We start from the raw sequence: 21,695 nt of genomic DNA, 5'->3' as shown, positions 1-21,695 counted from the left end.
ACTAGAGAGAATGGTTGATTATGGTCAGTGTCAAAAGCAGCAAAGCAGTCAAGTACAATGAGGGCAGAATAAACCTAAAGAGGTGGCGCAGATCTGAGCAGCCTGGAGCCGCAGTTAGGATTGTGCCCATAAATAAATAGAAAAATGCTGAGGCATTTCTTGACACATACTGAGCATTAGGCATATATGGGTGCAATCCTAACCCCTGATGTCAGTGCTTTTCAGCACTGACATAAGGGTAATGCAGCTCTGAAGTAAGGGAACAAACAGTCCCTTACTTTGAGGAGGCCTCCGTGAGTGACACCCAACTGCAGGATGCAGCACATGTCCCATTGGCACTGCTATGCCAGTGCTGGAAAGCACTGACATAAGGAGTTAGGACTGCGCCCTATGTGTAACAATTAGTTTCTCTGTTCTGAAAATAGTTTAACATACAACATTTTAAAATGACTCTGATTTTTCTTAATGTTTGTTTCTTGTCAGTAACCACATTTGAAACTCCTCAGAATATTGGGTTTATCTTGAACAGCCAACAGATTGGACCAACAACAGAAATTATCAAAGAGACAGACTTTCCACTGCAAGCATATAAGCCAAAAGTGCAAGTTCCTTTTGAGGTGCTTCCAGGACAGTGTCCTCGGAAGATTGCAATTGAGAGGTAATTACTAGAGGGCCAGAGGATGCAAAGAGCTTGCTAACAGCATGGCCAAGAAAGATTTGGTTGCTATGTTTGGCTGTGCAATGACAACGCTTCTATTTAAATGACTGTTCCATTCTTCTGAGTTAGGTGCATATAACACCTTAGAAAATGATAGCTTATGTGCACCTAACTGCCTAGGATCAGCTGTATGGCTTCACACATAAATGCATTCAAATCCGTTGAATTATGTGGATTTAGGAGTGCCTGGCTGTACAGGATTTGCTGCACAATACCTGGGCTTTATGGCCCAATCTTAATCTTCAGCTCCGCCAGGATCTGGCATCCTGGTGGTGGAGTGCAGTTTACAGCATTGCAAATGTCATAACGGACCCCATGCATAGCAAAGAGAAGCCCTATCAGTGTCAGTAGGTTGGCTTGAGTGAGCAGAATGAGGAGGCGGGGTGGGCAGAACAGCATGGGAATGTGTGCTGCAACCTGATTCCCCCCAAGGATTTCTCCCCCCCTTCCCTTGGCACACAATGTGCACTGTAATAGGTTTGCTCAGAATTCCCCTGATCTGACCTGTGAATTCTTCCTCCTTTCTCTTCTGATCCCTTGGCAACTCTCCCCCTGAACTCTCTTCCACCCCAGCAGCTTTCTGAACCTACCTTTCCCCACCCCTTCTCTCCCTCCTCCTTTCTCCTTGCCACTACAACCCATCTTCTCCTCATCCCCCCTGTTGCACCACTTCCACAATTGTGCCTTTTCTACAGACAGAGAGGCAGAGCTGGGATCATTGAAAGGAGTGAGGAGGAGTACAGTGGTGGCTGCTATAGCAAGAGCAGCCATCATCTTACTTCTCTTTGATTCCTTTTCCAATTCCCATCCTGCCACGCTGCTTTTTCCTGCCTGAAAGAGGACAGGAGGAGCAGCCATGACAACTGCCTTCATCCTGTAACAGTTGGAGTGTGTGTGTGTGTGTGTGTGTGTGTGTGTGTGTGTGTGTGTGTGTGTGTGTGTGTAGAAGTGCAGTGGGAGGCCAAGGGAAGTGGCCATTCATTGCCTAAAGCAGTAATTTTGTGACATGGGTGGGTATATACTAACAGATTGGAATGAACTTGGAATTCTCACCTGCATAATGGGGAACTTTTAAATTGGTTACTTATTTTTGAAAGTGTTGGATTAGTGACATGTTCAAAAGTGTTGGACTATTCCTTCACTAATGCAGAGAAAGCAAAATCAAACAATTAGCAAAATAAATGTTGATCTATGTTAATAGGAGATGATATTAATCAATGTTAAAAGCTATCATCACTGATTCTGACATAGCTTGCGTTCAGTTGAAACTGAACTGAATATGATATGGAAATGTATTTTATGTATTTGAGAGTGAGAAGAATACAAGAAGCAGCTTGGTGTGCCATTATTGACTAGCAAGGAGACATAGATATGTCCAATTATAAATGGCTCTCAATGCTTAGTCCAGTTTAAATGAAATTCCATTAACCTTTCTGTGTTCTAGATAGTGGCTGCTGTTGATGCATCCTACTATTCATTTTTGCATGTTTGTCATTCACTAGAACTGATAAAATACAATTAATGGGTTAAATTAAAGACTCAATTTAACCCAAGTAATGGGTTGAATTAAATTAAGGTAAATGTGAACCATTTAATCTTACCTTTTAACTAGGAGAAGACGACTATATCTCAGCTTAGATATTGCTGTGTTGTTAGAGATTAGAGGGATAGATTCCAATGCGTTGATGCCGAGACATCAAGACCCTGCCAGCATGCCAACGATTGAACAAAAGAATGACCCTCTCTTCCCCCTCTATCTCCCATTGCAGGTAAGACAAGGGATTCAGTGTTTTCTGAATTTTCAGTGTTTTCTACTTCAGGGATTCCCAAGTATTTGACAGTCCTGGTGCACGTGCAGAAGTGCTTGAGAATGCAAAGGATTTCAGCCTAGCCATTCTTTTCATGGAACACTCATTTCTCAACTTCTTATTTGTTTTAGGTTTTTGATAATGAAGAATATGATTGCCGGACTCCAGAAGAATGGCTGTTGCTAGGAGTGGAGCCTGGGTCTACTGATAGGAAACCAGTTCCCGGAAAAGCACTTCTTCCTACAGATGATATACTGGGACATGGTAAGGCATTGTCTCAAAGAACCTGGGTTATTGCTCCTTGTGACCATGGTTTCAAAACAATAATGAAGTATGGAAAGGTTGTTTTTTCCCTTCTGAATATTTTTATTTTCAGGCTCAAGTATCAAATTCTCTTTTGTTTTTATAGGGTTGTATCCTGAGTTTAGTTAGTCATGACTTAATCTCTTTGAGTTAAGTGGGACTTCCTCAGTCATGAGTTTCTAATGTTCCATCCTCAGGGTGAACAGACACCCTCTTTTTCCAGGACACATCCTCTTTTTTAGCATCATATCCTGGAAAAGAACTTAAATGTTCTCTTTTTTCCCTGTGAGCGGGCCCTTGCAGGCAAGGCATAGCTTTCTAGTAATTAATAAATTATATGTAACAAATTATATGTAATATAGCTTTAATATGCAATGTAGTATTTAAATTAACCACATGAAATCTACATTGATTTCACTTGTAAAAACACTTGTATTTTGTTTTTAGCTTTTATTTTGTCATGTCCTACATTTTTCTTGGATGTCCTTCTACATTTTGGGGTTCCTTGTCCTCTTTGGAAGTTAGTTCTGGATGGTGAGGGAGGGAAAGGGGAGATAAAAGGAGACTTAGAGATGGCAGAGAAATTAAATGAGTTCTTTGCATCTGTCTTCTGTCTGCAGAAGACCTCGGGCAGATACCGCTGCCCAAACGGCCCCTCCTGACCAAGGAATTAAGTCAGATAGAGGTTAAAAGAGAAGATGTTTCAGACCTCATGGATAAATTAAAGATAAATAAGTCACTGGGCCCTGATGGCATCCACCCAAGAGTTATTAAGGAGTTGAAGAATGAAGTTGCTGATCTCTTGACTAAAATATGCAACTTGTCCCTCAAAATGGCCACGGTGCCAGAAGATTTGAGGATAGCAAATGTCACACCAATCTTTAAAAGGGAAAGAGGGGGGACCCGGGAAACTATAGGCCGGTCAGCCTAACATCTATACTGGGTAAGATGGTGGAATGCCTCATCAAAGATAGGATCTCAGAACACATAGACAAACAGGCCTTGCTGAGGGGAAATCAGCATGGCTTCTGTAAGGGTAAGTCTTGCCTCATGAACCTTAGAGAATTCTTTGGAAAGGTCAACAGGCATGTGGATGCGGGAGAACCCATAGACATTATATATCTGGACTTTCAGAAGGTGTTCGACATGTTCCCTCACCAAAGGCTACTAAAAAACTCCACAGTCAGGAAATTAGAGGACAGGTCCTCTCATGGATTGAGACCTGGTTGAAGACCAGGAAGCAGAGAGTGGGTGTCAATGGGCAATTTTCACAATGGAGAGAGGTGAAAAGCGGTGTGCCCCAAGGATCTGTCCTGGGACCTGTGCTTTTCAACCTCTTCATAAACGACCTGGAGACAGGGGTGAGCAGTGAGGTGGCAAAGTTTGCAGACGACACCAAACTTTTCCAAGTGGTGAAGACCAGAAGTGATTGTGAGGAGCTCCAGAAGGATCTCTCCAGGTTGACAGAATGGGCAGCAAAATGGCAGATGCGTTTCAATGTAAGTAAGTGTAAAGTCATGCACATTGGGGCAAAAAATCAAAACTTCACATATAGGCTGATGGGTTCTGAGCTGTGTGTGACAGATCAGGAGAGAGATCTTGGGGTGGTGGTGGACAAGTCGATGAAAGTGTTGACCCAATGTGTGGCAGCAGTAAAGAAGGCCAATTCTATGGTAGGGATCATTAGAAAAGGTATTGAGAACAAAACAGCTAATATTATAATGCCGTTGTACAAATCTATGGTGAGGCCACACCTGGAGTATTGTGTCCAGTTCTGGTCGCTGCATCTCAAAAATGGCATAGTGGAAATGGAAAAGGTGCAAAAGAGAGTGACTAAGATGATTACTGGGCTGGGGCACCTTCCTTATGAGGAAAGGCTACGGCGTTTGGGCCTCTTCAGCCTAGAAAAGAGACGCCTGAGGGGGGACGTGATTGAGACATACAGAATTATGCATGGGAAGGATAAAGTGGATAGAGAGATGCTCTTTACACTCTCACATAACACCAGAACCAGGGGACATCCACTAAAATTGAGTGTTGGGAGAGTTAGAACAGACAAAAGAAAATATTTCTTTACTCAGCGTGTGGTTGGTCTGTGGAACACCTTGCCGCAGGATGTGGTGACGGCATCTGGCCTGGATGCCTTTAAAAGAGGATTGGACAAGTTTCTGGCGGAAAAATCCATTACAGGTTACAAGCCATGATGTGTATGTGCAACTTCCTGATTTTAGAAATGGGCTATGTCAGAATGCCAATGCAAGGGAGGGCACCAGGATGCAGGTCTCTTGTTACCTGATGTGCTCCCTGGGGCATTTGGTGGGCTGCTGTGAGATAAAGGAAGCTGGACTAGATGGGCCTATGGCCTGATCCAGTAGGGCTGTTCTTATGAAATCTGGTCACCCTGCCCATCCTGTCCCCCTCCCTAACTGGTGTAACTCACATTGCTAGTTTAAGGAGAGGACTGGGAGGCAAAGGGGAGGAAAGGCAGAAGCCAGGGAGAGAGACAGAGAGAGGGCGAGAAGTCGACACAACAAGAGATAGGGAAGCATGGAGCGGCAGAGTGACTGACAAGGTAAGCCTGAGAGGCACGATGAGGAGGTAAAATTGAGGCAGAAGAAAGGTGAAAGGAACTGGAGTGGCAATGTATTAGTAAGGATGCTAGAAGAGCGAGAGAAAGGGTTGGGGTTGGCAAAGAAAAGGTGCAGAGGAAGCCCACAGGGGGCAGGTGAAGAAGGTAAAGACTCAGCAAGAGATGGCAAGAAGGACAGAGGGAGCCTCAGGGACTGAAGATAGAAGGGACAGACTCAAGGAGGGAAGGTTAAAGAGAAGGGGGCTGTACAGGATGCTTATGTCCTAAGGCTGGGAGTAGAGCGAAACTCTAGGGAGCATGCTAATCAGTTTGGAAAGGGGAGTAGAGATGGGAACTCAAGGGGCAGAGAGAAGAAGGGAACCAGAAAGTGACACGCCTTCATCTATTGACCTCTGGCTACGTGAGGTGGACAGCAACAAGAGTATCAAGAGAGAAAAGGGGATGGGGCACCCAAATACAGCCCCGGATTCTCTGTAATGGACTGAGAGCAATTCCTGGTGCATAGCAAAGCCTGGTGTTCTGATGCCTTATTCATCCTCCTGCACCTCCAGCATGTTAGTCTCCAGCCTTCACAGTGTTGATTTGCAACCTGAGAAAAGTCTGAGTTTAGCCTTAACAATTCCAAAAATGAAGCCCTGAAGCTTATATGCTTCAGTTAGAAACCTTAATTAATTAAACTTATCCAGATGACTTCTTCCTAAGAGTCCGAATGCCATTGAAAATTAAAGGAGAAAGAGAACCTAGACCAAGAACAGAAAGGGAATTGTTAGGCTTGTGTGGCAGTGAAGAAGACTTGCTGTATTTTTATTAGAAATGTAAAATCCTGTCTGTCATTAATATCTTAGAAGATCCCAAAAACGGCAGCCTTCTGTATAAGTGGATCAATGTTGGTGTCTTGGATTATGACAAGGAGACAAAACTCTACTTGGTACACAAGACGAACCAGATGGGCCTGGTCCGGGATCAAAATGGGAAACGTATACTCAATGGAGGAATGACTGAAGACGGTGGGTTTTAGGTTCAGTTATTATAGTGTCATGGGCAGCAGTTTCCAAACTTACCTTGGTCATGGGCACCCTTCTTCCCTGGTAGCCTGTCGCGTCAGCACTGCTTTGCAGATCTTGTGTGAATAGCAATTCTCAATTCCTGCTTTTGACTAATTGTAAGGAATCTTCTGGTACTGTTAATAAGACACTTAATATTTTTCCTCTTGTTGATGACCCTTTGAGGGGCTATGTAAACATATTTCAGATTATTTGTAAAATGCCTCCCATCCTCACATATGCTAATTTCCAGCCCAATCCTTTTCACGTTAGGCATGCTGACAGTTTTGCTCAGTGATCCTCTCACTCTCAGTTTTGATTTTTCATTTGCCATTTATCATTCTTTTTACAGCTACTAGTCTGCCAGCCTGATACCAGAATGTTCATAGATACGGTGACCATTTTGGGAGCCCAAGCATAATTTTAATTTGTACCTCGTACTAGCACTTCTTATAGAACCCCTGTGCTTTATTTCTTAGCAGGGTCAGGCCTGGTTAATACTTGGATGGGAGATGGCTTGGGAATACTGGGTGCTGTAGGCTTCTACCATAGTCTTTCGAGACTGAAGGTTGCCAACCATTATTTCTTATTTGATTTCTACCAGGAAGAGCTCCACTGTTGCCCTGCCAGTATTGGGTGCCCAGGATCCGTTTGCTTTTTCTCGCAGAGGACCCCCGTGTTTTTGCCCAGCGAGTGGTTTCTGCTAATAACTTGCGGAAGAAAACTCAGGCACTGCTGTTGTATAATCTCTATGTGGACTGCATGCCTGTAGATGGATTGCAAAGCATTGAAGAAAGCAGTTTACAACATATGAAGCAGATGGCAACTGAAACTTCACGCCTGAGGAAAGGGAGTTCGTAAGTATTGCAATTATCCTTTGTGGGTAAGTGTGATTCTTGAAGCACTCAAACCATGGCTGTGATTTTTGAATCATGTTTATGACACACATCAGTCTGGATGATAATAAAACTGCCCTAATCTTCTTCCCCCCCTTTTCTTCTCCTCATCCTTTGTGATCTGTCTTTCCTACTTTGTCTTTTCCTACTTCTTCTGTGCATCCTGGGAAGTGTGGTCTCCAGAAGTAAGCAGATATTTTTAAGGAGCCATCTAGTAAAGGCATTTCAGGCAGAAACCTGCAATTAATTTGATACATTATGGGTGCAATCTAGGACTACAACTTTAATCAGTTAGATGAATCAATTAAAAATCTTTAATTGACTAAAACACACCCTGATTAACTGGGCAGCAGATTTAAAATAGAATATAATATTTTCTATTGATGGTTCCCAAACTGTTTAGCACTGGGCCCCCCTTTTTAGAATGACAATCTGAAGGGACCCATTGGAAGTGATGTCATTAATCTGGAAGTGTTGTGTCATGGCCAGAAGTGATATCAGTTTGCGAAACACTGAAATATATTATTTTAAATACGATGAACTTACAAAATCTGCAGATAACAAGTACCATCTTGAAGGAGGCATTCCCCTTTGATAATCACAATTAGGGGGATAATTTGATAATTGATAATCACAATTAGGGGGAATGCTCCTTCTAAGATGAAGACTGTTAGGACATGCGAGTCATCTAGAAACAAAGAAAATGTGCTTCCTACTTTAGAGCTCTTTTTACCCATATGCAAATTTAATGACTAGATTAATGAATTAATAGACCAATACTAAATAGGACTGATCTGCCCTTTATGATAGCAGAATACAGTTGCACTGTCACAGATGGCCATATAGTCACAAGTGCAACACACTGCTGGTGGCCATTTTAAGTCTGCTGCCATAAATGGTGGCAGTGCTGGTGGCCTGCTGTTGCTGCCAGCTATCTCCAGTAGCCAAGGTAAACCAGCAGGAGGGGTGAACAGCGGCTAAGGGTGGGCAAAATGGGGTTGGGAGAGGGAGGAATGGGAGAGTTTCTGGGTGGGGAGGGGTAGCAGGAGGTGGAACAGGAATTTGAGAGGGGTGGATCTCAATGGCACCAGTGTGTACTGGATCCTAACTCCATTCCCTGTCCACTTTTCCTTACTCTTCTTGGGTTTGCGCCAGCAAACAGGCTGGCCTAGATCTGAGGAGACCCTTTGGAGCAGTGGACACTTGCCCTGGAGCAAGGGAATGAAATTTCCCTTGTCTTGAGGAGACCTCTGTGACTCTCGCAGGATACATCATGCACTCCTTTGATGTGGCTGTGTCAGGGCAGGGGATTTAGATAGGATTGGGCCATAAAACTCATAGAAGGTAATGAACAGCACTATCTATGAATAGCACTCTGACCAGACCAAAATACTCTGTTGCTATAAGTGGCAATAATATAGTTTGATAATAATAGATTGAGATCTAGATCTGCAGAAGTATCTCCGTTAGGCATTTTATAATTTCAGAAAATCTCTGAAGGAGTTGTTTAAAAAGTGTCCATCCCATCCCAAATTCTGGGTTTCTTAGCATTCAAGTATATGTATTAAAGTGGAGGCAGATATTGAACTGAGTACTACAGGGTTCTGTCTTGGGCCCTGTACTGTACAACATTCTTATAAATGACCTGGATGAGGAGTAGACATAATGTTTGTCAAACATGCAGGTGGCACAAAGCTGGGAAGCATACCTAACACCCTGGAAGATGGAAGCAGGATTCCAAATAGTCTTGAGAGTTGGGCAGCCCAATCTTAAGTTGCACTGGAGCAGGCAGGCCAGCGGTCCTGCACTGCATCCAGTGAATGCTTGGGGCCAAAAGTGGCACAGCCTGAGGCAAGGGAAAACCTTTCCCCTTACCCCGTGTTACCCTGCAGAGGTCCCAATGGGTCTACTTGGATCTGTGCCATCTGACAAGTTAGCGCAGATCTGAGCAGAATAAAGCAGCCAGGGGGTGCTCTGTGCCATCCGGGAATAGGGTACGAATCAGAATCCTGGCCCCACCTCCCACCCCCCACCTGTCTGCCCCTAGGAATGCATGCCCTCCCACACACAGAAATGCCTCCCTCCCATCTCCTCCCCATGCCCCCCAACCCCTGCGTCGGCTGAGCTTGGCTGATGAAAACTTACCCCGCCAGGGCTGGTTCCAGTACAGGGAGGCCGACGCAACTCCTTGAGCCAGCCTCCCTGACTCCCAGGTTGGTGCAAACATGCTTCACAGTACATTTGTGAAACTCCTGGGCTGGCGCAGGGCCCAAGTTCGCCTCAGGATTGCGCCCTCAATCATTGCCCTATACCAACAAGATGAAGTTCAGATGAGGCAAATGTAAAGTTCTACACAATTGGGCAAAAAATCAGAAGTATATGTGCAGGACAAGGAAAACCTAGTTTGATAACAGCATGTGTAAAGAAGATCCAGTTGCCTTAGTGAACCACAAGCTAACCATGAGCCAGCAGTGTGATGTGACTGCCAAAAATGCTAATGCATTGCTAGGCTGCTTTAGCAACGGTATAGAGTTCAGATCAGGAGAATTAATACAAGGAGTCCCCTTTATAAGCTGGGGTTAGGAACTGGGAAGTATAGTCTTTCAGTGAAATAACTTATAAAGGGGAGTTTCCCCAATTAAAAAAATAATATACAGTAATTAAGGGTTAATAGGGACCACTGTCCATGTATACAGTCTTTAAGTCCAAGATTTAAAGAGGGGGATTTTCTATAAGAAACAATGGGATAAGGTAGGAATAGTCACTGAAGAGAAAAGCTTGTAGTCCTGAACACATATAAACCAGTACACCCTTTGCAGGGACAGCCTGTGTATGACACAAATTGAAAGCTTTGCATCAGTTGGTGAGTTGGGGGAGACAGCAAGTTGGTGGGGAGTACCCTATGCCCATCCATTGCCTTGCCCAGTCTGCTTCCTCCATGGAGTTGGGACCTGTATTGGCAACCTTCAGTCTCGAAAGACTATGGTATCGCGCTCTGAAAGGTGGTTCTGACACAGCGTCTAGTGTGGCTGAAAAGGCCAATCCGGGAGTGACAATCCCTTCCACACCGGGAGCAAGTGCAGCCTGTCCCTGGTCTGTCTCCCTGGCTATGGGCCTTCCTTCTTTGCCTCTTAGCCTCAGACTGTTGGCAAAGTGTCTCTTCAAACTGGGAAAGGCCATGCTGCACAGCCTGCCTCCAAGCGGGCCGCTCAGAGGCCAGGGTTTCCCACTTGTTGAGGTCCATCCCTAAGGCCTTCAGATCCCTCTTGCAGATGTCCTTGTATCGCAGCTGTGAGTTGGGACCAGCTCCATTCTATTGTATGGGAGCACACAAGAGGAGGATGGTTAGGGCTTACCTCTCTCCCTTGGCATCCAGTGCTGCCACTGAACTTTGCAGCCTGACAATTAAAATAACTCCAGAGAGGAGCATGAAAGAAAAATTGAATTGCTGTTCCCATTTGTCTCCCTGAGGTCAGTAGCAATGGAGACCTAAGTGCCACACTGCCCTGCTCCATTGGCTCTTGATCCTTCAGCATCATTTACTGTCTCATTCCAGGTCATTGTGAGAGGTCGACATTCATTCTGTTAATTCATTTTTAAATTATCCTCAGCCTTTTAGGTCAACTGGACCTCTTGGGTAAGGAAGTGTCCCTTGACTATGAACGTACCATGAACAAGATTAACTTTGACAGAATTGTCAGTTCCAAGCCTCAGACCTTCTTTTATGTTACCTTGCCTGAGAAAGAGGAGGAGAAGATACCAGAGAAGGGTAAGTGGCATAGCAGAAAAAGATCCATTTCCAGTCTATATACATTTCTCAGGAAAATGGCTTTGTTTGTTGTAGTTAACTTCAGGATATGACTTAAAATGATGGAGAGAAAGTTGATTGTTATTACAAGATACAAGAAACCTTTATTGGCATGTTTAAAATCCAAGTAGTATAAAACAAAAGATTGGATGGAGGGATACATGAATCAGTTGACCAACCAGACCTTGCTGCCACGTATCAACCATTGGTGACCATCATAGAAATACGTCTCTTAATTATCATACTCATATATTTGGCCACCACCCCAGAAAGCTCCTCATTTACCCCACTATGTATGTACACAATTTTATTCTGATCATTCCGACCCCAGAGAGCGGCCGAGATTGGTGATAAGTAACTTATACGAAGATCCTGATACATTGGGCAATATAATAATATATGAGAGAGTGTTTCTATATTACCCAACCTGCAAAGGCAAACTCTGTCTGCCGCTGGAATACCTCTATATCTTCCAAATAGCTGCTCATATGGAATGGCATTACATCTCGCTAGGGTAAACGCCCTTCGTTCTTGGAGGCATTCCAAGAAGTCAAAATGTATAGGCCTCCTTCCGGATAGAATAGAAAGATGGAGATGTAATGGAGAGCAGATTTTGAAGGCATTGTTACAAATGTCCTGCTGCTCAATGTCAAGGAGCCTTTGTTTCAAGGCTCTATAGGCCTGTCCTGCGGGTAATGCGCCTAACAAGTCTGTGGAGAGCCCCATAGAGCAGATTTTCTTACTCAATAAAGTTAAGCCTGGGAAAAGTGGGGGATCGGGTAAGAGACCCCGTATCAGGTTAGCTTGATCTGACTGGTGATACACTCTAAACCAGTATCTAAAGTCTAAGCCATGCCAGAGTTTTCAATCTGTGCTGTCCTGCTTCCGAACAAAGAGTTGCATAGGCTACGCAGCGTGGCACCCCTAGGATCTTATGTAAAAACATCACCTGCACTCTCTTGATTGTGCAATCGGGCCGATAACCAAACTGGAATTCCATATAAGAGCTGGGAGATAGTTTTTGCATTAAAGGCAAGCAGTGCAGCTGGAATGTAAGAGTTATCCCTGGTCAAATGGAAGCGCATGATCGCTTGGGTCATAACCTTGGCTAAATTCACTGCCATTTTGCAATGCATAGCCCAAGAATGCTTATGGTGGAAATAAATCCCTAAGTATTTGAACTCTCTTACCTATTCCATAAACCTTCCCTTCAAAAGACCAATTGAGAAGTTTCCGAAATTTGCCAAATACAACTATCTTAGATTTGTCAAAATTTAGGTGTAACTCATTTTTCTTAAGATAGTCAATACAGCAAGTTATCAAATGTATCAGACCTACCCCTCAAAGTTGACAGTAAAATCATATCGTCAGCATATAAGAGAAGCAGTATATGATTGGAGCCTATTTTGGGGCTGTGGGCACTGATCTCTTTAAGATGTTTATTGAGGTAGTTCATAAATAAGTTAAACAAGATTGGAGCCAGAGTGCAACCCTGTTTCACCCCCTTATTAACAGGAATTGGCTGTGAAAGGTTGCCTCTGAGGGAGACTCTTACCTGGCAGCTATTATCTGAATGTAACTTTCTAATTAGTATGAGGAGTCTTCTATCCATTCCCAAATGGGAAAGTTTGCGCCACAGAATATCTCTAACAACAGTGTCAAAAGCACCCTTTAAGTCCAAAAAGGCCACAAAGAGATTGCCATTAGCCTGGGATGACTGTTGATAAGATGAGAGAGGACCATACAGTGATCTAAGATGAATTTGCCCTTTCTGAATCCCGCCTGTTCCAGGCCCAGGATATCATTCATAAGAACAGGGTACCGGGCCCAGTACTTTACATTGAAACAAGCCTTAATCATACATCACGGCTTGCTCAGATTCCCTGAATTCCCTATAGAGCTTCCTACAATTAGCCTTTAGAGCAGTGATTTTCAACCTTTTTCATCTGGCGGCACACTGGCAAGGCACTAAAATGGTCAAGGCACACCATCAGCTTTTTGACAATTGACAAGGCACACTGTGCTGTCAATGGGGGCTTACATCCCCTAATGGTCCTATTGATAAATGACCCTCTCCCAAATTCCGGCGGCACACCTGGGAACCATTCGCAACACACCAGTGTGCCACGGCACAGTGGTTGAAAATGGCTGCTTTAGAGCAAGACACTCTTTGTCAAGCAGGAATTGACAGTGAGAAAAATGACGAGGCTCATACTGCTTTGGTGCCTGCCCCAGGGACGACACTATAACCTCAACAAGTTCCTCATACAACTCAATCTTTTTACCAGGCTCAACTGAGTCTGATAAAATAGATCCCACTGTGCCCACTACTTCCCTCGTGAGTAACTCTTAAAGCTTTACAATTGCTTGAGTGGTTAAGCTGGATTTTTGGAAGGATTTTTGAAGTGTGTCTCATAGATCCCAGCAGTTTTTGGCTCAAAGGGTTTGGTTCGAAATCAAAGTGGCATATCAGCAGCAGGTGGTCACTAAATATGGGTTCCCCCACCCGAAATTCTGTAGCATGCAGCAATATGGAGATAGGGATCATCATGTAATTTATTACACTAGAGCCCAAAGGAGAGATGTATGTAAACTCCCCAATATCACCCAAGTCATGTAGGCCATTAAGCCATATACGATTTGATTAGCCACTTAGTTTAACCAGAGACAATCCTGCTGGGTTAATCAATTTATCTTTTCAATGTCTTGTAAAGGAACCTATGGGGGGGGGAGCAGTGAATCTCTAGGAATGTCTAAGGCTTTATAAAAAATCCCTCCCCCTGTCCTACCCTCGCATTCATATCTCCACAAACTATCGAGGTTCCTCATGGAAATCTGTACTCCAGGTCTTCCAAGGTTTGGCCTAAATAGCTCCATTGTTGAACCCTTTGGGCCTTACTGCCTAATCCTTTCCATGCTTTCCTGGGAGTAAGCACCATTGACTCAAATGGGACTGACTTCTGAGTAGACGTGCATGGGATTGGGCTGTTAGTTAGCATAATTGGCATATACATGTTTACAATTATAACTACTAATTTAGGTAATACCACTTTGATGACCTGGATTTTGCAAAGATTGTCCACCAATAGTAACAGATCTGAATTTAGGTAGTCTGAGACCAGAACCGTGAGACCCACAGAGGGACGGCCCTTAGGGTTAGATTTTAGCACTGGTAGAGAATGAGAAATATACCCCTGCAGAGTGACACTCTCCACCATCCAGGTTTCCTGGACTAGGATTACATCAAAGGACCTCAGAAAAGATGTAAAATCCAAGTCATTTAGCTTCTTAATACAACCTGCCACATTTCAAGATAAAAGTTTAAGGGTGGCCCTGGCCTCTGAAACAGAGGAAGGGGCTAAATGTCAATTATCCGACAATGGTGCTAGTTTTTCCCAATGTCCTCCTAAGGAGAATCAGCAGACTCTTGAACAGCTGGTTTCAAGGAGGGTAACACTGGAGTGACTGGTGCTGCTGGAAGCGCCAAACTCGTGCCAGGGCAATGCACATCCACTTCCATCCTGATTGTCTTGGTCGCACAGCTATGGGAAGGAGAGCGTCCCAAGAAGGAGGTAGAGACTCTTAGCTGGTATAGTGGGGCAGGCAGCTAGTGCAATGGCTGTCATTTCATGCCAGACCAACTCTACTCTCTACATCATCTGCAGTTGGGCCTGTCGTGAGAGGACACCAAACGCCTCCAGGGCCTCACTGGTTAGTGTATCCTCACCAATATCAAGCTCCAACAAGAGATCTATAGCCCGGGAGCTTGTCACGCACTGGGGAGAGCCAGCTTTCTGAGGTGGCTTCTTGCTTTGTGGCGAGACAATAGAGAGGCACTGATTGGCATTTCCAGTACTTACAATCTCCTCTGGGCCGGGCAAAGCATTCCTCAGAGGATTCTTGACATGTTCTACAAGGATTATAGGGGTCTCATCCTATGGCTCTGTGATTGGTTGACTATCTCTCCCTGGGCACTCCAAAGGGGAAGGTCCCATGAGGTTCGTTCTTGCAGGTTGATCATTGAAGTTAGCAGGAGGTTGTTGAATCAAGCTAACTTCCGTAAATTCCTCCCCAGCAGCCTCCGGTTGCGTTGGAAGATCCTCCATAGACTCATCATGGAATGTGAAGCAACCGTGTCATCTGTTTCGTCAGCATTAAACAGATTCGAAGGCTGACTTACTGCCTTCGTTTTGAGCTCTCTTACTTGTTCCTGTCATTCAAGAGACACATACGTGAACTGGGACTCTAGAGCAGCCATTTTCAACCACTGTGCCGTGGCACACTGGTGTGCTACAAATGGTCCCCAGCTGTGCCACGGGAATTTGGGAGAGGTCATTTATCAGTAGGACCATTGGGGGATCTGAGCCCCCATTGGCAGCACTGTGTGCCTTGTCAATTGTCAAAAAGCTGATGGTGTGCCTTGACCATTTTAGTGCCTTGCCAGTGTGCCACGAGATGAAAAAGGTTGAAAATCACTGCTCTAGAGGGACAGCCTTAAAAGGTTTTCCACCAGTAGCTTGATCAGTCCCCATAATTCGCAGGTTGGGAAAATGTTTTAGCTTGCCTAGAGCCTTTTCCAAAGAAAGATTTTCCAGAGTAGCTGAATCCTTTTCAATTGAGTTCCTCAGGATTTTTGGACTCTGTGTTTTTTTGTTTATTAGGAGATTTGTTGTTGTTGGCAACCTTCAGTCTTGGAAGACTATGGTATAGTGCTCTGAATGGTGGTTCTGGAACAGCGTCTAATGTGGCTGAAAAGGCCGATTCAGGAGTGACAATCACTTCCACACTGGAAGCTAGTGTAGTCTGTCCCTGGTCTGTCTCCCTGGCTACGGGCCTTCCTTCTTTGCCTCTTTGCCTCAGTCTGTTGGCCAAGTGTCTCTTCAAACTGGGAGAGGCCATGTTGCACAGCCTGCTTCCAAGCAGGACGCTTGAAAGCCAATGTTTCCCATCTGTTGAGGTCCACTCCTAAGGCCTTCAGATCCCTCTTGCAGATGTCCTTGTATTGCAGCTGTGGTCTACATGTAGGGTGCTTTCCGTGCACAAATTCTCCATAGAGGAGATCCTTTGGGATCCATGACCAAACCAATGCAGGCATCTCTGTTTCGGCAGTGCATACATGCTAAGGATTCCAGCTTGTTCCAGAACTATGTTGTTTGGAACTTTGTCCTGCCAGATGATACTGAGGATGCGTTGGAGGCAGCGCATGTGGAAAGCGTTCAGGTTACTCTCCTATTGTGTGCAAAGAGTCCATGACTCACTGCAGTACAGAAGTGTACTCATGACGCAAGCTCTGTAGACCTGGATCTTGGTATGTTCTTTCAGCTTCTTGTTGGACCATACTCTCTTTTTGAGTCTGGAAAACGTGGTAGTTGCTTTGCCAATGCGTTTGTTTAGCTCGGTATCGAAATGATAGTGCTCAGTATTAGGAGATAGTGCTCAGTATTAGGAGATAGTGCTCTCTCATTAGAAGGGAGTGTTGTTGCAAGCTTATCAGTTGTCTGGGCAGGTAGCCAAGAATCACATGCCACAGAGTTGGAGACTGATGCAACAGTGGGAAGCTTCAGGTTATACTTGGAGGAGGGCAGGAGCTCTCGGGGAGGATCAAAAGTATCAGAGAAAACTCTCTTTGCTGTTGTTTTGAATATGGCAGGAAATAGTCTAATCCGGACCAGAGTCAGAGGAATTATAGAAGTATCAAATGTCAGCAGGAAACTGGTTATATGTACTGGACATGACTGTTATTAAGAGATTTTGTATATCACGTATTTGTATCTTTTGCACTCAATTAACAAGACAGGTGGACTGTGGTAACTGTTGCTCCTGAATACGCTGGAGTACCTACTCTTTGAATTTTATTATTTATTAATTGTGAGCTACCTTGGGGACCCCTTTGGGAGACAATAGGTGGGTAGAAATGCCTGGATACGTAAAAAAAGAGTATTTTGTGTAATGGGACCTATGCTGGCTCTTGCGCACAGAGTGCTCAGTTGGTGATCATTTTGGGAGCACTACTGCAAGAGGTGGCAGTGCTCCCCATCTGTCACCAGGATCTGGCACAACTGCCAGAGTAGATAAGGCAGCAATGAGGACAGGGAGGGGGCAAAACTGGGAGGGAGGCTGCAAGAGGGGGTGGATCCAGTAGTGATGGCTCACACTGGATCCTATCCATCAGTAGTCTCCTCATCACCTTTCTGTCTTCGGACCTTCACCAGTTAAAGAGCTGGTGCAAGTCCATGGGACCCATCACACAGTGGTTGGCTTATGGAGGGATAAGGGAATTTAAATCTCCTTTCCCCTCCGAAGCCTACTGATCCACATGCCCCCCCCGTGTGTGTGTGGGGGGGAGGATTGGATTGAGTTCCTACATTAGTCTATATAGACTATCAACTATATAGACCAGTGGTGCCCAAACCCCGGGGGCTCCCAATCTGGCCCGCAGGGAGCCCCCAGACTCCAATGAGCCTCTGGCTTCCAGAGACTTGCTGGAGCCCATACTGGCCCGACACAACTGCTCTCAGTGTGAGGACAACTATTCAACCTCTCATCTGAGCTATGGGACGAGGTCTTCCTCCACTACGGTGTTTCACATCTGTGATGCAGCAGTAGCAGAGAAGGAAAGGGTGGCCTTGCTTTGTGGAAGGCCTTTTATAGGCCTTGAGCTACTGCAAGACCTTCATTCATTCATATAAGTTCCATCTCTAATATATTCATTTATGTAAATTTATTCAAATTTTAAATGTAAATTCTTTTTTTACCTGGCCCCCCCGACACAGTGTCAGAGAGATGATGTGGCCCTCCTGCCAAAATGTTTGGACACCCCTGATATAGACTATTGATTATATAGGTCCATATCAGTGTGTAACTCTGAGTATTGTGTATTCCTTTTTTGCAAATGTAGTAATAAGAATTTTTTTTAATATGCACCACAATTTTTGGATAAAGCAGGTTTTATGGTATTCATAGGTGTTTAGTATGACATCCAGTGGATGCAATCAAGCAAGTCCCTGCCTGGAGCCTCCAAGGGACTGAGCTAAGCTTAAAGCTTATGGACAATGATTGGTGAAAACTCAGAGGTCAGAGAGAGGGATAATTAGAATTTCCCGTGATTAGGGAAAGGTCCTTCAGTGCTTGACCTTGGCTCCTTATCCATTTCTATGAAAAATGAGATATAAGATATATGCAATTTCATTTCAGTTTCATAAGTTATATAAGCTTCTAAATCCAACCTTTCTTGGCGCAGAATGTTGGTTATAATAGTTACACAGCAAAAGGACAGCAGGCATTGTCTACAGCAGTCATTTTCAACCACTGTGCCGTAGCACACTGGTGCCGCAAATGGTCTGCAGGTGTGCCGCAGGAGTTTGGGGGAGGGTCATTTATTAATAGAGCCATTGGGGGATGTGAGCCCTCTGCCCACAGTACAGTGTGCCTTGACAATTGTCAACAGGCTGATGGTGTGCTTTGACAATTTTAGTGCCTGGACAGTGTGCCGTGAGCTGAAAAAGGTTGAAAATCACTGGTCTACAGGACAAGGAGAATGGTAGTGTTGGGCCATTTAGGCATGTGCCTTGAAGTTTTGTTCTTAAGAAACTTTTCAGGTATCAGGTTGGAATAATGGAGAAGAAGAGGCTAATTTAAAGAAAAGAGAAATATACACGAGGTTGGTGGTGAGGAGGAGAAATACTGGTGGTGTGATCTCTGCTTTAAAGGAAACAGGCTGTAGATAGGGACCAAAGTTGTACTCTGAAAAACATACTGTAGGTAACACAACCAGTTTGTACTTAACAATGAAGGATCAAATCACACAAAAAACCTATTGTACGAGTTGGGTTTACATGCTTGATTTTTCTAATGTAAATAGCATGCATGTAGGCCTGCTTCATATTGGAACCAAGGCAGGAGGCTCTTTCTTAGCACCAAGAAAATCAGTATTTATTGTTTTAACCATTGTACTTGTTATAAAAACTGTTATGAGACCACTCTTGCTACTTCAATAGGTCTTGCTACTTTTATCACTAGGTCTTATTGATGTCCCAGAATACCCATTTAATGAGCAAAAAGAAGCTTTTACCTTCATCTCCCTCCTGACACGACCAGAAGTCATCATGGCTTTATGCCAAGTACGGGATGAGTGCAATAAAACTGCAGCGATGTCACTGTTCCATTCCACACTAACTAAGTATGGTCGACTAGAGGAATTTGAACAGATCCAGACACAGACCTTTTCCCAGGTATGACAGTGGGGGAATGATTCTGCAGAGATGTGCCTATGCAAAGTATAAAAACCAAACAGGCAGCAGCTGTACATGAGAACTCCTGATTAAGTATCTAAGCTTCGCTAAAGACTTATTTCAGTCAGTGTTTTCCATTCTCTTTATGGATCAGACCAAAGGCCCATTCAGTTCAACATCCTGTTTCCCCTAATGATGGTCCAGGTGCCTCAGGGACGCCCACAAGCTGGAAAGGAAGACATACTTCTCTCTTCCCATTGCTCTCTTGCACTTGATCTTAAGAAACATACTGCCATATTTCTGGAGGTAGTACATGGCCATCTTTACTAGTATCCGTTGACAAACCTGTCGTTCACAAATTTGTTCTATCTTCTTTGGAAGTCATTCAAGCTAGTGACCATCACCACATTTAGTGGCAATGAATTCCACAGACTAATTATGAACCGTCCTCCTTTTATTATCTTAAATCTTCCACCAATCAGTATAATTGGATGACTCCTGTTCCTAGAATTGTGAGAGAGAAGAACTTCTCTTATTTCATTGTCTCCACACCATACATAATTTTGTGACTCAGTCACGTTCTCTCTTAATTGCCTTTATTCTAAGATGAAAAATTCTTAAACATTGTAGACTTTCTTTATGCGGAAGGTGCTCCAGGCGTCTGATTGTTTTGATTGCACTCTTTTGCACCTTTTCCACTTCTTCATATCTGTACTATATCCTTCTCAAGGTATGGCGACCAGAATTATTTATTGGGACAAAAAATCTCAATATGGATCAATGGAGGACCCCACTTCTCTTATGAAAATTGCCTATTTATTTCTACTCTCTGCTCCTTATTGTTTAACCAGTTACCAATCCATAAAAGGGCCAGCCTCTTATTACAAAAATGCTAAGAGTCTCAAGAGCCTTTGGTGAGAGACTTTTTGAAAACTCGTCATCCAGGTATACCATGTCAGCTAGATTGCCCCTACCCACCTGCCTGTTGACATTTTCTGAGGGCCCAATATTATGCCTGGGCAGTACTGCTCTCTCTCGCACTGACATGCAATGGCAGTTGCAAAAGTGCTGTATTGCAAAAGTGCACTTTGCAGTGGCCAGGAGATGAATGGTGCCAGCAGAGAGGCTAGCTCTAGTTGGTGCTGAGCTTCCACACTGGTGGGATGATTAGTGGGAGCAATGGACAGTAAGTTCCCTGCTGGGCATTCCTGGGCAGGGGTAGGATGGGGGGAAGGCGGGGAGGGGGCCTAACTGGGCAGGGGAGGGCGCCCTGGTAGGTGGTTTCGGTCTGAGAGGGGGATAGAGATGTCGGCAGAGGCTGCCACCGAAGCCTATTCCCTCTCCTGTGCCTGAAAGCCCTACACAGGCTATGGAGCTGGTGCAAATTTGAGTACTCCCATAGGGGCTGCTAATGCTGACATGGGGTAAGGGACCATCATTTCCCTTACCCTGAACATCGGTTTCCTTACCAAGGAGACTTCAGGCTGCCTCCTTGGTCCCACAGAATATAACAGCGGTTGTTTCAGCACTGCTGTACCATGGGGCAGGCAAGCAGCATACGATTGGGCTACAAGAACTCTAGAAGGTTAGTGAGACAGGACTAGGACTTACCTTTGCAGAAAACATGTTGATGCTCCTTCAGCAAAGCTTGTTCTTTATAGTTTTTTAATCTATAATTTCTATTCATAAATTTCTATAAATTTAATCTATAATTTTGTCTTTTATTATGTTTTCTACCTGTAGTTTGGCCCTGTGGTTAACTTTTTTAAACATTTCCTTTAGATTTCGATGTTTCTCAAGGATACTTGGATCAATACTCTAAAGATAGCAGTGAGAAGCAGTTTGAGGGAGATCGGTAAAGGCTGGTACAACCTGTATGAGACCAAATGGGAAGTATACGAGATGTCCAAACTGCATCAACTGATGGAGCTTATCAAGTTTATGTTACAGGATTCTGTACGTTACCTGATCCAGGATTCATTGACCAACTTCACCCAGCTCTTTGTAGATGCCTGCCACAGCGTTCTGAATTGTGTTGAGAATATGGTGTGGACAGATGACCTTGTTAACAGCCCATACAAGTAAGGAGAGAAATGAAGAGACATTTCATTTATAGGAAAAGTATATTTGTAACTGTATCCTAATTATAGACTGAACATTTGGTTTCTGATCTTGAGGACATTCATTTGCTCCATCATTTTCTTACAATTGCCTCTCTGACACTGTCCTGAGTTAACACCATGTTTAGTGCCTGTTTGACAGATGCCAAAGTGAAACTCTTAATTCAAGGCAATGTAG

At 44.2% G+C, this 21,695-nt stretch overlaps 1 protein-coding gene across 1 annotated transcript in view; it reads left to right on the top strand.

The window, feature by feature from the left end:
- The window catches only part of DNAH1 (dynein axonemal heavy chain 1), a 148,729-nt gene that overhangs the window by 1,169 nt on the left and 125,865 nt on the right, over positions 1-21,695 (top strand). Inside the window, exons 3-10 of the mRNA XM_066617083.1 lie at positions 484-658; positions 2,331-2,487; positions 2,658-2,790; positions 6,265-6,426; positions 7,067-7,319; positions 10,970-11,127; positions 19,186-19,397; positions 21,180-21,478. Of these exons, the coding sequence (XP_066473180.1) occupies positions 484-658; positions 2,331-2,487; positions 2,658-2,790; positions 6,265-6,426; positions 7,067-7,319; positions 10,970-11,127; positions 19,186-19,397; positions 21,180-21,478 (1,549 nt within the window). The remainder of the gene's footprint in view (positions 1-483; positions 659-2,330; positions 2,488-2,657; positions 2,791-6,264; positions 6,427-7,066; positions 7,320-10,969; positions 11,128-19,185; positions 19,398-21,179; positions 21,479-21,695) is intronic.

Source organism: Tiliqua scincoides, chromosome 2 (genome assembly GCF_035046505.1).
Source record: "Tiliqua scincoides isolate rTilSci1 chromosome 2, rTilSci1.hap2, whole genome shotgun sequence".
Classification (NCBI taxonomy): Eukaryota; Metazoa; Chordata; class Lepidosauria; order Squamata; family Scincidae; genus Tiliqua; species Tiliqua scincoides.
The sequence above is the reverse complement of the archived record's forward strand: the minus strand, read 5'-3'. Positions and strand labels throughout refer to the sequence as shown.